Genomic DNA, 17,820 nt, shown 5'->3' on the forward strand with positions numbered 1-17,820 from the left:
CCAGAAGGACCGAGAATGCAGAGCCTGTTTATGGTAGGAAAAGTTCCATGTGGGCTTACACAGGAAAGGAGGATGTGTGCGCATCTCTCATACTGCAAGGGCAAGCTCCTTAATAAGAAACTAATTATGTAATACACTGTGGCTTTAAGGCACACTTTGCTTTTTGTTCAGCAAGGCTCAGCACTGTGAACAGTCTAGTTCTGCTGAGCCAGCACTCAGACCAGCTGCTAGATTCACAAGACAAGCAAGCATCATTGCTTTCTGCAGAGCAATTAACCAGGAACTGTAAATAGCATTATTCATCCTAGGAGAAGTCAGATATTTACTTTGCTTAGGAACAATCCAGAAGAAACTCTTTCCCATAAAGAGGACAAAATATGAGAAAAAGATACAGCACAATTCTTCATTTACACCTTTCTATGACCTCCACAGTATATTCATCCCAGGATACACTCTTCCAGCTGTCATCAGTATTGGAGTTTGCTTTTCTATTAACTTTATTATTTTTTTATAAGACATCATACAGGAACAAGTTGTAAAATTGAGGAGGCCGGTGTTTTGAGCATAAAGGTATATGGTCTTCAGAAAGTACATGAACTAGATACATATAATGACAAAAAATGTCTGTCTATTCCAGCCATCTGCTATCTCAGACCCCTGATATCAGAATCCTTGTGGATTAATTAAATCAGAGAAACGTGAGGGTAACCTGCTGGTATCTGATGCTGCAGCAGCTATACTATGTAACAGGAAATTGGTGCTTCCATGGCACTGGTGAGATGAGAAGGTTTTATTGTAATAATGTCCTAATACACAGCACGTCCATATGAAGATCCCAAAGCCCTTTACAAACATTAATGAGGTAGTGTCTCAGTTTCTCCATCTTTGAAGTAAGGATAATAAAAATCTTTCGTACACCCCCACATGAGAAAGATGATTAAGAGCAACAATGATCTGCCTAAGGGTACACTGGAAGTTAGTGCACAGCCAGGAATAAAACCTAGATCTTTCAAATCCTATTCTTGTGCTTTTGCAACTAGACAGTTCTTCCTCTCCAAAAATCTTAAGTGAGGAATCCTACAAGTTCCAAGTTCTTAAAACAGGAACAGCAGCATTATCCTTTCAGATACGGATAAGGTGCAAGGTAGCATCTAATTAATGTGCCTAGGATCTCAGAGAGGAATGGGCGCAAACTTCTCTTTTCTTAGTTAAAAAAAAAAAAAAGAAGTCTGGTACCTGATTATGTCCTTAGCAGGAATGTTGGGAAGGGAACGCCTCCAATTTAGAGCCTGTCTACGTGGTGCCTTAGTCCACATTAGATGGGGCATAAATTCTAATTCATGTCAGCATGTTGCCCGCTGACTGGCCCATGTGGACACTGCTCACGCACCCAGAAGTTTTCTAGTGCACTTTAATGTAGGACTGTTTGAAACAAAAGCTTCATACAGGCCAAGCCAAGTCTAAGGTTTGAAAACAAAGCCACGTTGGAATAACCCAAGTGTTAAAAGCAAAGCTTTACAATTGTTCTTACCTGAGGGAAAATGTTTTGCCTCTGCTTAGCTAACCTGAAGGCAGCCCAAATGTGTGTCGGGGAGGGAGGTATTTTTGTTTTGTTTTTTTTGTAACTACAAACATGCCCCACCTTTACCTCCTCCCTCCCACCAGACACAATTCTTGGTCTGGCACTCAGTATGAGAACGCTAATCATAAACAGTGGTTTGCTTTAATTTAAAAAGTTAAGTGATTGAACATGGTGTAAAACATAAGATACCATAAAGCCATATTGTGTTTTCCATACTCACTGTATGGGCTTGTAAATTAATAATACAATGCAGAAAGCTGAAATCTGCACAGAGGAAATAAATAGTTCTCTAGTAAAGATTTAAAAAAATAATGATGCATTTTCATCTATAAAGCTTTGGGAAGTGTTTTTTTATTTGCTCCCTCTAGTAATTTTTTTTTACAATGTTCATGTTTGTTTGAACACAGTATATTTGACTTTTTTAGTGTTAAATTTGATTTATAACGTAACAGATCAAACAAGTTTCAAAGCAGATCAGATTATGCTGTTTTTTCTCTGTTCTATGTAACCCCAACAAGAAAAAAGACTCCATCTTCTATTACTTCTCCCCATGGGAAACAACACTGTTTTCCATGTTTAAAGCTGGTTGAATACTGCGAAGCCATATGCCTGAACATTCATTCACATTCTGAACGGCTATTCACTAACATTTTTCTTCACATGAATATTTAGGGAATGCCAATTCTTCATAGAGAAACCCATAATTTGCCTACAAACAAGGGTACTTGCTATCATCCTTTAATCACTATTCTCATTGTTACATATTTATTCTGTTTTAAAAGTTTGTCATCCAATTAGGGAGCAGGAATAATATCTGACTCTGGTGGCGAGTCACAGACTGCAAATAGCACTTGATCCTGCTATCTGAAGTCAACAAATTTCAAAAGGAGTTGGATAAGGCCCTTGATAATGAAAAGTCAAAGTGAAAAATTTGCAAAACAGCTCAGAGGCTGAGTTTCTTCAACTAAAGTGTTTGATGAATACCTTAAAAAAAAAAAGGTGGAAAAATCTAGATTGGGTCACAAAATGATTCACAAACAGAGGAAGGGGCTCAACTAGTTATTTGCAACAACTTCCTTGATATTGTGCCACAAACATTTTAACGTACTGAGATGGCTGGCTACAGCAGCATGCTTATTTTATTTCTGACCGCTGCTGCCAGGCCCCCGGAATCAGAAGACTTTATAAAAGCAGCTGTACTTACTTCGGGCAGCACATCCACCAAACAAACTTTATTTTTGGCCATAACAGATTGGATTGCCTCAAGGCTTGTTCCATACAGATTCTCTTTGTATTCTCCATGTTCAACAAATCTAAAAAGTTAAGGTATTTATACTCCATGAATATATGCCACAAAGAAAAGGAAATTAAAGAACTTTGACCGCTGTTGTCCCCCAAACTGGTTACATTTGTTAATTCCAGGGAGTCATGAAAAACAGTTGTCTTCAGGGATGCTGGAAAAATTTATACAGTGTGGGTGCTGAGAGCCATTGAACCAAACTGTAAACCCTGTATATGATGGAAATCACTTCACGCCGAGGGTGCGCAGCACCCCTAGTTCCAACACCTATGGGCGTCTCCCTTTACAAAACTAGTGTCTGGGGTTCAGAAAATTGAAACAATGCAATCAGAAGTCTCCTTCCATTTGAGGCTCTCAATATGCTTTAGGATTTTGAAGGAATTAATTTATACATCCCCTCTCTTAATTGGGGGGGGGGGGGAAGAGATAGCTCAGTGGTTTGAGCATTGGCCTGCTAAACCCAGGGTTGTGAGCACAATACTTGAGGGGGCCATTTAGGGATCTGGGGCAAAAATTGGGGATTGGTCCTGCTTTGAGCAGGGGTTTGGACTAGATGACCTCCTGAGGTCCCTTCCAACCCTGATATTCTATGATTCTCTCCATGGAGAAAGCTGAGGCAAAGGGAAGTTCAGTGACTTGCCAAGGGCCACAAGAGTCTTAACAGAACCCAGCTTCCCTGACTTAATTACAAGTCAACCCCTTTCTCTCACAGAAAATCACAGTAACAAATACAAAAGTACCACTGAATAAGCATGGGCCCTGTGGAGTATATTGAGCAAATGGAATGTCCTAAAAGAAAAGTCTCTCTTGGAATATGTATCTTTATTTGGATGTTCTCAAGGAAGGTGGAAATGTTATAAATATTGCAGAAAACCACATCCAAGCAGTTTAGGACCAAAATCTGACCTACCTTGACACTATTAGTTTATGATGGGGAAAGCAAACTGAGCTCTATACATTGGTTTGGTTTCTACCTGGTACCATCACAATTTCAACAAAAACTCCAGTCTTTTAGGGCATCTACAAGACTCTGCATGATGTTTTTGTGATCCTTCTGGGGGCTTAACAGTTTTCCCAGGGCATCAGTGATAATCAGTGAGGCTGACAAATAAGGAACTTAAAGAAAACTGCCATGGTAAATAGAGAAAGGGGGAACCTCATCTTTTACACAGAGCACAGTACAAAGCTAGCCAGGAAAGAAATTTTACTTTTCAGGCTTCTAGGGGAATTTAATTCTATAGGAAAACCTTGCACTAGCAGGAAATGAACTGGATAATCCAATAGATCATTTACATTCCCAAATTCAGAATTTAAAATTATTACAATGAATAAAAGTAAATAAAACTTGCCAGCACACATGTACCAGAAAACAGCAGTAAAGGCAGTAAATGGGATGGCCACTAATTAGGTAGCAGGGTTGGATTCTGCCTCCTGCGCCTCTTTCCAACCCTTTACGGTTCCTGACTTGCCTTTCAGTCAGGCTTTGAGTGAGTTTATACTCAAACTGAAAACAACGGTTTACTGGAAAAATTGCCCCATCCCGTTATTACACTGAACTAGGCATGTATATACTATGCATCTTCACAAGCAAGATGTTGAAAATGTAGCCACACTATTTCTGTATGTTAAAACAAACCTACTTGTTATGCTGTACATCTATCTCGAATGATTGCTTAGAGACAAAATTGTATTCCACTCCCTCTTTTTCATGACTTTTCTTTGACCTTGTTGTATCTGGAAGAGTGGAAACAGTACAGTGAAAATCAAACATGGGGTAGCAGTTAGCAGAAGTTGGATGCTGACTTCCCTTTGTTTAGTCCTAGGTTTTCATGCCTCCAAATCTAAATGGACACACACCATCAAGTGAAAAACAGAACTGAAAACAAAAATCCCTTTACCTGTATAAAAACAAAAACTTACAGTAGATTAAATTGAAATAATTAATTTACTTTATCTTTTATATTATGATAAAAAGGGAGTACTTGTGGCACCTTAGAGACTAACAAGTTCATTTGAGCATAAGCTTTCGTGAGCTACAGCTCACTTCATCGGATGCATCCAATGAAGTGAGCTGTAGCTCACGAAAACTTATGCTCAAATGAACTTGTTAGTCTCTAAGGTGCCACAAGTACTCCTTTTCTTTTTGCCAATACAGACTAACATGGCTACTACTCTGAAACTTTTTATATTATGATAGCACCCAAAAGGCCACCAATCAAGGTCAGGGTCCTGCTGTGCTGGACACCGTACAAATATATAGGCTGACATGACCCTTCCCTCAAAAGATTTGAAGTCTGGGGCCCTGATCCTGGTGGAACCCTGCATCCTTGTAGAATCAGTGGAATTGCTTATCTGGAGCAGCTGGAATTATAGCTCAATTTAAGACAAGATGGAACAAGTGAGTGAGTCAGACTAACAAGAGTAGGGAAGGAGGAAAAGCATGTAACCTGCTGTCAAACATTGCACCTCTGCATACAGCTTGGTGATTCTTAAAGTAAATACTTTATTTAGCTTTTTAATTCATCTCTGCTTGGGCAATGCAAACAGACTCAATTTCAGATATGGTCTGGGTCAATCACAAGACATGGGCTTGATGCAGAAATTATAGGGAAAAGTTCTTTGAGGTTCTATGTTGTGCACAGAGTCAGACTACTATACTGGTCCCTTCCAGCCTGAACTATGAAATGTTGGTTTTGTCAGTTTTGCATTTATGTTGTCATGCCCTAGGCACAAAGGTGCTGTGTTTTGGGTTGCAAAATATGCAAAGGTTGTTTATTTGACTAGTATTTTTTGAAAATGTTTCCATTGGAATTTTAGAGGGACACAAATGTATCTATTTTTAAATCTGTAAAACTCTGTTTTTCTAAAAACAGTTGAAGGCCAAATTCAACCTCTGTTCTTTAAGATAATATAGCATACACAGAAGTTTTTTACACTTTTTTTTCCCTTGCACATGGCACCACCATAAAAGTTCCTAGGGAAAATGGTATCACTTCTAGTAAACAAGCTACAAATATCTCTTGTATCACTAGAGCCTTTAAGAAAATTAAACTCTCAAAAGATGCCCAAAACCCCAATCACAATTTTAGAACATGTAATTCATCACAAAACAACCTGGAAACAATATAAAGGCCTTATCCTGCTCCTGTCTAAGTTAATGACAGAATTCCCATGGCTTTCTGTGGGAGCAGAAGAAGGTCCTAAAAGAATAAAAGGAAATTAGATGTGACCCACTGGAGATAATCATTAGGAAATAAAATCAGCTTGTTTTTTTCAGTATTTTTTCCACCCAGAACTTCAAAAAAACACAACAGGTTGGAGTAATTTCTGGGTTTTCCCCACAAGCTAACTAAATTAGTGATAGCGTCAGAGTCCTGAGGCACCTTATAGACTAACAGACGTATTGGAGCATGAGCTTTCGTGGGTGAATACCGACTTCGTCAGATGCATGTAGTGGAAGTTTCCAGAGGCAGGTATAAATATGCAAGCAAGAATCAGGCTAGGAATAATGAGGTTAGCTCAATCAGGGAGGATGAGACCCTCTTCTAGCTGTTGAGGTGTGAACACCAAGGGAGGAGAAACTGCTTTTGTAGTTGGCTAGCATTCACAGTCTTTGTTTAATCCTGAGCTGATGGTATCAAATTTGCGAATGAATAAATTAGTGATTTAACTCTGACTTTGAATTCTTGCTTTTATATTTAAGGTTTCAGAGTAGCAGCCGTATTAGTCTGTATTCGCAAAAAGGAGTACTTGTGGCACCTTAGAGACTAACAAACTTATTTGAGCATAAGCTTTCGTGAGCTACAGCTCACTTCATTTTTTAAGTAGTTCTTCCCTGTACCTTTTTTGAGTGCCATAATGTCTCTCAGTGCAGTGAATATTTTAAATGTGATCTGACATGTATGGTGTTAATCTCATCATTAGACCTTGAGACATGCATTCTATTTCTATACATACTGTGACAAAGCTCTGCCCTTGTCTCCAGGGGTCCCACGTTTCCCAGCGGATTTCACTAGCCTCAGAGGCTCACTATGACCCTCCACGTAATCCTTCTATCTAAAGAGAAAAGGGTCACAGTCTACTGAGCCATTTTCATCATAAGCCAGCGAGGAAGGTGAGGAGAAGCTATCCTCCCTTGCAGTCTCTGTTGTCTCCCAGTCTCAGTGATTAATCAGGGAGGGGGCAAAAGGGGGGGAACCCAGGCCCACCCTCTACTCCAGGCTCCAGCCCAGGAACCCTAATAGTATCAGCTATGGTAGCTGACCTTTTAGAAACAGGACACGTACCATTCCCTGGGCTACTTCCCCACAGCTGCCGCCACTTCCTCAGGCTCCACTTCACCCTTACCTCAGGCCCTCTTTCCTTGTGCCTGATATAGTGTGTATTGCTCAGTCTCTCCAACCGCACAACTTCCTCCCACAGCTCCTGACATCTGCACCCACCTGACCAACTGGGAAGCTTTTAACTAGTTTCAGCCAGTCCCTGATTGGCTTCAGGTGTCCCAATCAACCTAGCCTTCTCCCTGCCTTCTGGAAAGTTCTTAATCGGCCCCAGGTGTCTTAATTGACCTGGAGCAGCCATTTAACTTATCCTGGTACCAGGGATTTGTTTAGCCTGGAGCTAATATATCTATCTCCCTCTACTTTTCTATTGCCATATGGCCTTGCCCCATCACAATACACTTCGTGTTTTATGTATTGTTCACATTTTAAAATATTAGTAGTTCGCTATCACAAGCTTCTTTCAGTATTCTTGCTTTTGAATCCAGTAACTTTAAAATTGCATCATGTAGTTCTCTATTCCTGCACAACTGTTGAAATCAAATTTCATTTTTTCCTTAATCCAGTTACTGTAGGGAAGTAAGTTATTTTCCAAGGTGATATGACATTGTAAAACTGTTACCTTTAGTATATTCTGTTTAATTATTTCAAGATTTTATATTGCAATGTAATGCACAGGAAAACAAACCTGTTTGCTATCAGAATTTGAGCTCTTGCCTGTTGTACAATTAATCTCAACATTAACATTGCCATTGCTGTTTTTTGCTTTTATTTGTCTGTTTGGTTTAAATCAATGGTATTCAGACCTCAGGTTTCAGAGTAGCAGCCATGTTAGTCTGTATTCGCAAAAAAGAAAAGGAGTACTTGTGGCACCTTAGAGACTAACAAATTTATTTGAGCATAAGCTTTCGTGAGCTACAGCTCGCTTCATCAGATGCATTCGGTGGAAAATACAGTGGGGAGATTTATATACACACACAGAGAACATGAAACAATGGGTTTTATCATACACACTGTAAGGAGAGTGATCACTTAAGATGAGCTATTACCAGCAGGAAGGAGGGGGGGAAAAAGGAGGAAAACCTTTTGTGGTGATAATCATGGTGGGCCATTCCGGCAGTTAACAAGAACAAACGTTCGTTCTTGTTAACTGCTGGAAATGGCCCACCTTGATTCTTGTTAACTGCTGGAAATGGCCCACCTTGATTATCACCAAAAAAGGTTTTCCTCCCTCCCCCCCCTTCTTGCTGGTAATAGCTCATCTTAAGTGATCACTCTCCTTACAGTAAAAAGAAAAGGAGTACTTGTGGCACCTTAGAGACTAACAAATTTATTTGAGCATAAGCTTTCGTAAGATACAGCTCACTTCATTGGATGCATTCGGTGGAAAAACCGATGAAGTGAGCTGTAGCTCACGAAAGCTTATGCTCAAATAAATTTGTTAGTCTCTAAGGTGCCACAAGTACTCCTTTTCTTTTTGCGAATACAGACTAACATGGATGCTACTCTGAAACATCTCCTTACAGTGTGTATGATAAAACCCATTGTTTCATATTCTCTGTGTGTGTGTATATAAATCTCCCCACTGTATTTTCCACCGAATGCATCCGATGAAGTGAGCTGTAGCTCACAAAAGCTTATGCTCAAATAAATTTGTTAGTCTCCAAGGTGCCACAAGTACTCCTTTTCTTTTTTACTCAGACCTCAGTGGTTCAGGAGCCAAATTAGCAGTCAACATTACCCAGAAGAGCAACAGTAGTGTGAACTCATTGTTTCATTTTTCTATAGTACCAGTCATATTTAAAGAGCATATGCTGTGATAATATATCAACTTGTATTAAGTTATTAACTTAATTGATTAATAACATAGTAAAAGCATCCTGATTGTTAATAATTAATTCAGTGTTTTAATATCATATGCTACAAAAAGCCACAGGAGACACCATTAAACAGGCATTTGCAGCTCAAAAGCCGCAGTTAGGGTATCACTGTTTTGTTTATTGATTCTCATGATTAGCTTAAATCTCCTGATCCTTGGGATCTAACCTGTGGCTTTTTAATGCATCTGGTTGGCAACACTTGTATATTTGTGCACTCAAATGCCCGTCCACTAGTGTAAAACCCATTACTTTAAATAGTATAGGAATGATAGATTTGGGGCAAATATTTATGAGAACAAATCCTGCTCTGCTGAGAAACACTGCAGATGGACAAGCACAGCAGAGGTGAATTAAGAAGAAAGTCCTAGAGCACTAGATAGGTAAAGACTCAGAACGTTAACTGTTAAGCCTAAAAATTATTGATTTTCTTTGTGTTCTCAACTCTCACCAGGAACAACACCATATGTTCAATCATGGATTCACATTCAATATATTAAGCAAAAGTCACTATATGTAGATAATTTCATTTAACCTCAATTATTTTGTTCTGTTACCTCCTCCTGTTGAATTGTTCTCTGCTTTCTCATTACAGCATTGTTCATTCCTCACTAATGCTAAATTATCTATCTGCTCTCCTCCTGTAATACTTTGATTTTTTCATGCCATATATACACCATCTATATAAGTATAGCTCTTCTTTTCTCATCTTTGAAGTTGTCATTTCTTTTAAATTCCTTAAAAGAAATGACTATTAGTCATCCCTTTAACAGTACACTCTGGTGACCATTTGCACAGCTTGATATAAGCTGACCCTGAAAGTGTAAACACACAACTTTCCAATGTTACAAGTACATAAAATTCAGATTTAAAAAACTAATACAAATTATGTCTGTATGTGATGCACATCTTTAACAAAGGGCTACTGGAAGAGAAACATGTCAAAGCCAGCAATCTAAATCAGATGTGTGTAAATCCAAATAAAATTTACACACATGGGTTGGGGGAAAAACAGCCCCTATCCAAACATTAGAAATTCCCTGGATATAAGTTTAAAACTTCTGGAAGACAAATTGATCAGTACAACTCTAAATCAGTTTTTGGGGCACTCAGATGATAAGATATACAGTGATATTATTGCAAAGTTCTTAAAAAATTGCTAATTTCAATCTGTATACCATCACCCACCATCTCCATATAACTGATAGACCATAAATTCATGCATCAGCAGAGCAAAACAACACTTTGGAATAAGCTTTTAAATTCCAATCTTGCATATCACTGTGGTTCTGTGTGTATGAAGAGAATTAACATGTTAATCCAGGCTTCAAAATATCAGTCTTCCATCTTAAGCAGTCTGCCTGCTTTATTGTTCTCTATTTTTAAGATTAATATTTTTCTCTCTCTAATTAAATTGATGAATTAAAACTCTGTAGCTAATCCAGCACCATCATCTTTAAATAGGAACAAAGAAGCATACATTTATCTTTTTCGCTGAATCATAAGAAATGTTTCATTTTAATTCTAATTTTTGAGATTTACAATCTAATTTCTTCCCCCTGTAGTCAGTCATTTTTTTAATGGATATTGAGAAAAGCAATCTGTTCATTTGGGAAAGTGTAATAAAAAAAAAAAATCAAAGGAGCTGACAAGATTCCAGATTCTGTACATATTTCCAGAGAAAGATGTCATATGCTGAGTCAATAAGAGACAAATACAGACCCTCAAAAGGAGGGGGAAGAACTTGAGCTACTTCTGAAAAAATGCATGTAAATAGTGTGGGAACAGGAACAGACTGAATAGTAGTGTAATCAATCACTATATTACTGCATGCAGTATACGGTAAAAGGTGGGGATAAACAGATTCCTGTAAATGTTACTTACGTGGAACTGCAACACCATACTTCTGTGGATTCTCTGATACAACTTTCTGCTTGAGCTCATTTAGTCTGGCTCCTAAAGAACCTAAGCAATAACGAAATGAAAACTGACTTGTTTAGGTTTTGAAAGAAATATTGCAAACAGAATGAAGGAATGTTTTCAATCTCACAAATGGGATGCATGATGTAGGAGAGGGCTTAAAGAAATCCGTACACGAAACAGCAAGAACTCATGTCCCACCTCCAGTCTACCTTAAAGTGCATCACTAGCAGCAGCTTGAGTCTTAAATGGCAGGAGACCAGATATTTATCCAGTCACTGTAGCAGAAACTCTATGTTCACAGCATTTAGTTTTTCTGGATACCCCCCAGACTCTAAGCTACCCTGGAAAAATACCTAGACTCAGAGTTGCTAGGCTTACTGAACTGCAGAAAATCTTACTGAGCCTCCTTTTCTCTGATATCCAGTTTTTTATAAATTATTCTAACAGCTAAACATGCCTAGGTCCTGACCAAAACTTTCTGGCAGGGTAAACTACAGGACCTTGCCAAGGCTCAGAGAGCTGCTTTGGAGCTTCTGGAAGGGAATTTTTTCAGCTTTTCATTTTAAAAGGTCTTTTTAAAAAAATGATGGAAAAATTTCTGACCCAGTTTTGTGACATACCGATCAAAACCACCAGTCTCTGCTTTTCTCCCGGCTGCTGCTGATATTTAGTGACTTCTTCATATGTTAGGAACTCAGATATGTCTGCTTGCTTTGCTTGATTCTGGTTGTTGTGTTTCTCCTTTCGACTTAACCTAAAGCTCCTCCGCAAACCAGCTAAAGAGCAAAATATAACAAACATTAAACGAAGTATCTTCCTAGCCAATTGTCCAAGCCGCTTGTCTTTCAATAAGAACTAGTATGGTGAAGACTGGCTTGCTGTTAAGCATCACATACACCAGTTTGTTTATAATGATGGGGAAGGGTGGGAATAGTAGAATTCTTAACTCCATAAAAGAGATACAATGAACCCCCTACTGTAGCATAAATACATCTATTCCATGGAAAGTTCATGACAACTATCTGCATTTGTTTATCAGGTGGAAAACAGGGGAAAGACATGCCAAGCTCTGGCTTTGGTGCCAAGCTCAGGCTTTGTCAGTGGCCTATTGTATCCTTGCATGCAGTTTTCGAGTTAACAACTCACATGAAACAAATTCAGATGAAAAGCAACTATTGATTTAAAGAGAAGCACATTATTATACACACCAATTTTACAAGAAAAAGTACTGGGAATTAGGTTCCTCACCTATATATTGTCCATTGAAATATCCCTCACAGTCACAGTCTTCTGTTAATAAAGATGAGGAGAGCAGGGGAAGCAAGATGTTACAATACCTGTGTGATCTGGTTTGGGGGAAAAGACTTTGCATCCTGTATTATCAATATAAACAAGTACTAATGATAACTAGTTTAGCCCATGGCTAATGCCTTATATTAAATTGCCATTTAATGTCTCAGAATACATCTCTCAGTAAAAAAATTTTTATTGATCATCACATCTGATTAGAGTTACTGTTAGCGAACATTTAAGCAATATAAATACTATATGCCCATAAAAACAAAGCAACTCAGAGGAACGGCTGGCATTCATTCTCTAACTTCCCTGGTACATAGGATTGCAAGTGGATCTAATAATCCAGAACACTTCTTGTTAGACTCAAGCACCATTCAGTACAATAGTGAGAACCACAGATGAAGCATCGCTCTGAACTCAAACTGAGAGTCAACAAATTTAATTTCAATGTTGTTTCTGTGCTAATCTCTTGTTAAAAAGATAGCTAAAAAGCATATCATAAGAATAACACTGGCTTTTTATCAGATCTCTGGGTCATTCATATATAATAAAATATACAAACCAAGAGCATGCACAGTAAAAATGTAATCACTAGAATCTGCAGAATGCAATAGCTATACACAATAAAATACTAAAAAAAGTTGTCATACTTGCTCACTTACTGAAAGAAAACAGCTTGGCTTTTTATACTTTAATGTATGTAACGTTTTGCAGGAGTGCCCTTAAAGGCAACATGCTAACTTTACTTAAGTGAGTGTTTTACATGATCAAGTCCTTAAATAGCAGAAGATGCCAGTCCAAAGTAAGGGCTCTTTTTTTCTGTCCCTGATATCTGCATGTCAGTACAGTAAAATTAATGGGGTCTTTTCTTTCAATGCAGGTGCATAACAGTGAATTGTATGCCTACTGTAACAGAATATATTTGTAGTAACTTTAAGTATAAGATTCACTATTAAAGGACCTTTTCCCCCCTCATCGCTGTAACTAGCTGTTTCCTTCTCTTCCTCCCTCCTAGACCCTCTCCCCCAAAAGCTAAGTCACTGGCCATCTGATGACAGAAGGCAATTTGTACTATGAGAGAAGTCAGTGGAATTAAATTTCAACACCTGAGACATCCTTTTCTAAAGGAGCACATTCAATGTGAGAGAATATCCGCAGGAACAGCAGTTAATTAAGAAAACACCTGCTGTTTAAAAAGACAAGGGAGTAATACAATGGCTATTATAAACAACATGAACTTAATCCAGTTGATTAGAATGAAAGTAATATAGTAAAATGCAGTCCAAATTAATAGCCAAGAAAATTAAACAAGATTGATACTGGTGTCCCAGAAGGTATCAAGGCAACTTTTTTTTCTTTTGTATAACTCCAAACACACCTAGTTCTGCATCAATTTATAATTCCTGTCCACCATGTGGACCTGAGCAGGCTGCAGAAGGTGTAAATTAACACAGGACTTGGCCCATAGCAGCTAACAAGAAGCACTTGTCCTAGATTTGGAGTAAATTGGAAACTGAGTATTTTTGTAGATACCTTGAGATTAATTCTAATTCAGAAAAATGGCTGTAGGAGCAAATTGTCTTTAGGATTCCCCTTTGCTTTGGGAGTTCCTGTCTGTTTAGGAAAAGGCATGGCTTGTTCATACCAAGATAGGCAGAGTACCTACCTTTCTCAGAAGACTGATCATCTGCAGTTAGCGTAAAAGATAGAAGTGAGACAGTTAAAAGATGGGCAGACAAATGAGTGAGAATCACAATGGAATGAAGGGAAGAATCTTCTTGGTTGTGAGACTAGTCAGTAAAAGAACCTATGAAGTGATGTTTCCCCTTAATATCTCCACACCAGCTCAGGAACCTTTGCAAAAGTGTAGTATTAAATCCAGCAGCTCTGATTAATTGGTTTCCTTGAGAGTGTCTTATTAAAAGCAGTAGGAGGCAATCTGCATTACATGCATTCTAACAAAGGCTAATTGAAACCATTTTATTTGGAAAAATTTTGATCTATAAACTTATTTGACGGCTGTCTTATGTGTACACTCTTTCCTCTCTGTAGCTAATGTATCTGTATATAGTACTGAAAGGTAAGCAGATGGTGGGTGTGAGAGACCAGAACCTCACTTGTTGCACTGAGGATGCACATTCATTTGTTTCCAAAAACAGAGCTGTTTGATACCTAGCTTTATTTTACTTGATTTCTGAAAACTTACACTTTGGTTTCCAGCTGTCTTGGCTAGCGCACAGCAGCATCTTTATTTTCTACATCAAGCTGGCAATACTGGGACAAATTCTAGCCTCACCCATCCACATAGCACTCTTACTCCAACAAGAGCTGAATGTAAGCATTCAAGGGCAGCATTTAATCACTTACACTTAGTGGTAACACAGAACTGCCACCCAGCCTTTCATCCTACATTCTATGATCCCAGGAGGAGTGTCATTTTCTTCTTTTTTGAGACCCTTTTACCAACCCCCCTCCATCATTAGCAGCAGCAGCTACTGCTAATAAACATCCAATAGCTGTTTCTTCCACATGCTAAAGCTTTCTTATAGCATAGACTCTAAGGAATGGGATAGTGATGTTAAATTCTCCTTTCAACCTGAAACACGGACGTTCAGAGGTGGGAAGCGTTCCCAACTCTTGTCTGTTTTGTTTTTTATCATGAATCTTTGATTATTTTGTGAGGGCCTTTAAAACCCGTTTTTGAAATCATAAGATTATGTGATAATCTCAGCTTCTCCCTTACCCCCTCTTTTCTTATTTTTAAGTACATTTCTGGCCCTTGAGCTTGCAAAGAAAAGCTTGAAAATGTGACCCCCCCATTCCACCCTGCCCACAGACACCCCTAAAGCTCAAAGCCCAGCTGGTAAATAAAAAGTCTAAACTTTATTATGTTTAACATCTCATGATTTTAAAATTTCATTATTTTTAATTCAATCTTATGACTTTGGGGGCTCATTCATTGGTTTTCTTTTTTGTTTTGTTTTTGAATGCCTGGGACTGGCAATACTGGGCAAAACTCAAACCCAAATCCTTCCATGTGACAGCTAATCATCATTAACATTATCTATGACATCAGAGTAACAAATATTTAAGCACATGATTAAAATCATGTCAACCTACTGGAAAGTTGATATATCAACAGTGAATTCATTGAAGAAATAAAGATCTGTTGAAACTTACATAATGGCTTCTTTACAGTTTTGGAGTTTTGCAGAGTGCCTATAGTTCTTCTATAATTCAAACGCCTAAATATTAAATAGTTATACATGAGTGACTTATAAAGAATTTTAATATAGACAATTTATACATGATGGTATGGCAGATGAAAAATTAAAGCTTTTCTTGCAACACTTTGCAAAAGGCAAATTTATCTGATTCTGGCTTAGATGCATTTTTTAAATATTACATTTAATGACTTCAAATTGTCATTGCTGGGTAACAGGTGGAAAAGAGATGCCAAAAGATGAATATACCAGGGAAAGACTATCACAGAAATACAGATGCACGTATGAAAAGCGTGGTTGTTTCCAAAATACATTTTTTTCTATTCCCACTGTTTTTTTCCATCTCTGTACCAAAGGTAAAACAAAACTAAGTCCTAATTTCATTCTCACTTATGAAAGATGAGCCAAATTCTACCATCAGATTCTCCCACTTACTGAATTCAATGGGTAGTCAAAGGTGTGAGATCAGTATCTAGTCCAAAATACATAATTTGAAGATATGATATTCAGAAATTATCCAGGGCCTGCCAGATGATCTCAGAGCTTCATACTTATTCCATAAAAATCTAACAAACCAACTGAGCTAGCTGGCAAAGCATCTTGTATAGAGATGAAGTGAGACGGCCATAAACGAGTCAAATATTATAGAGTGCCCAAATGATTAAACCAGCTTCTAAACTTTCAGTTTTATACTTAAAATTTAGCTACCTGCTTGAAAACTACTTTTAACAAAAGCGATTAACTTCATTTTTCTTCAGAAAACTGCACCTTGCACTGATCGCTGGCGAACCTTCCTTAAAGACAGTTATTTATACTACATACTCCATACACAACTCCATCATGGGAGCTAAAACAAAATGCCCAGGGATTTACATTATGTATATTCATGATTGGGGTTGGGGGGGAAGCTTAATCCCTTACACAAGTCCAGAGCAGCCCCAGATCTGAGAAAGAGGAATGCCAGAATATTTATTTTTGTCCCCAGGAAGGGGAATAATAGTTTTCCCGAGATCAATATTTGCAGAATTACCAATATTCTAGAAAAGAAAAGGAGTACTTGTGGCACCTTAGAGACTAACAAATTTATTAGAGCATAAGCTTTCGTGAGCTACAGCTCACTTCATCGGATGCATTTGGTGGAAAAAACAGAGTAGAGATTTATATACACACACACAGAGAACATGAAACAATGGGTTTATCATACACACTGTAAGGAGAGTGATCACTTAAGATAAGCCATCACCAACAGCAGGGGGGGGAAGGAGGAAAACCTTTCATGGTGACAAGCAGGTAGGCTAATTCCAGCAGTTAACAAGAATATCAGAGGAACAGTGGGGGGTGGGGTGGGAGGGAGAAATACCATGGGGAAATAGTTTTACTTTGTGTAATGACTCATCCATTCCCAGTCTCTATTCAAGCCTAAGTTAATTGTATCCAGTTTGCAAATCAGCGGCACTGCGATGGGTACCCGCATGGCCCCACAGTATGCCAACATTTTTATGGCTGACTTAGAACAACGCTTCCTCAGCTCTCGTTCCCTAATGCCCCTACTCTACTTGCGCTACATTGATGACATCTTCATCATCTGGACCCATGGAAAAGAAGCTCTTGAGGAATTCCACCATGATTTCAACAATTTCCATCCCACCATCAACCTCAGCCTGGACCAGTCCACACAAGAGATCCACTTCCTGGACACTACGGTGCTAATAAGCGATGGTCACATAAACACCACCCTATATCGGAAACCTACTGACCGCTATTCCTACCTACATGCCTCTAGCTTTCATCCAGATCATACCACTCGATCCATTGTCTACAGCCAAGCGCTACGATATAACCGCATTTGCTCCAACCCCTCAGACAGAGACAAACACCTACAAGATCTCTATCATGCATTCCTACAACTACAGTACCCACCTGCTGAAGTGAAGAAACAGATTGACAGAGCCAGAAGAGTACCCAGAAGTCACCTACTACAGGACAGGCCCAACAAAGAAAACAACAGAACGCCACTAGCCATCACCTTCAGCCCCCAACTAAAACCCCTCCAACGCATCATCAAGGATCTACAACCTATCCTGAAGGACGAGCCATCGCTCTCTCAGATCTTGGGAGACAGACCAGTCCTTGCTTACAGACAGCCCCCCAATCTGAAGCAAATACTCACCAGCAACCACACACCACACAACAGAGCCACTAACCCAGGAACCTATCCTTGCAACAAAGCCCGTTGCCAACTCTGTCCACATATCTATTCAGGGGATACCATCATAGGGCCTAATCACATCAGCCACACTATCAGAGGCTCCTTCACCTGCGCATCTACCAATGTGAT

General features: G+C 38.7%; 1 protein-coding gene across 4 annotated transcripts in view; it reads right to left on the reverse strand.

Annotated features, from left to right (window-relative positions):
* Positions 1 to 17,820, reverse strand: part of MPP3 (membrane palmitoylated protein 3) — a 61,019-nt gene that overhangs the window by 7,066 nt on the left and 36,133 nt on the right. For all 4 annotated transcript variants that reach the window (XM_043503564.1, XM_038385679.2, XM_043503563.1 and 1 more), the window contains 7 exons: positions 15,439 to 15,503; positions 13,925 to 13,945; positions 12,211 to 12,252; positions 11,583 to 11,738; positions 10,924 to 11,004; positions 4,523 to 4,616; positions 2,787 to 2,895 (listed from right to left, as the gene is read on the reverse strand). In XM_043503564.1, coding sequence (XP_043359499.1) covers positions 2,787 to 2,895; positions 4,523 to 4,616; positions 10,924 to 11,004; positions 11,583 to 11,738; positions 12,211 to 12,252; positions 13,925 to 13,945; positions 15,439 to 15,503 — 568 coding nt within the window. The remainder of the gene's footprint in view (positions 1 to 2,786; positions 2,896 to 4,522; positions 4,617 to 10,923; positions 11,005 to 11,582; positions 11,739 to 12,210; positions 12,253 to 13,924; positions 13,946 to 15,438; positions 15,504 to 17,820) is intronic.

This window comes from Dermochelys coriacea, chromosome 27, assembly GCF_009764565.3.
Source record: "Dermochelys coriacea isolate rDerCor1 chromosome 27, rDerCor1.pri.v4, whole genome shotgun sequence".
Lineage (NCBI taxonomy): Eukaryota > Metazoa > Chordata > Testudines > Dermochelyidae > Dermochelys > Dermochelys coriacea.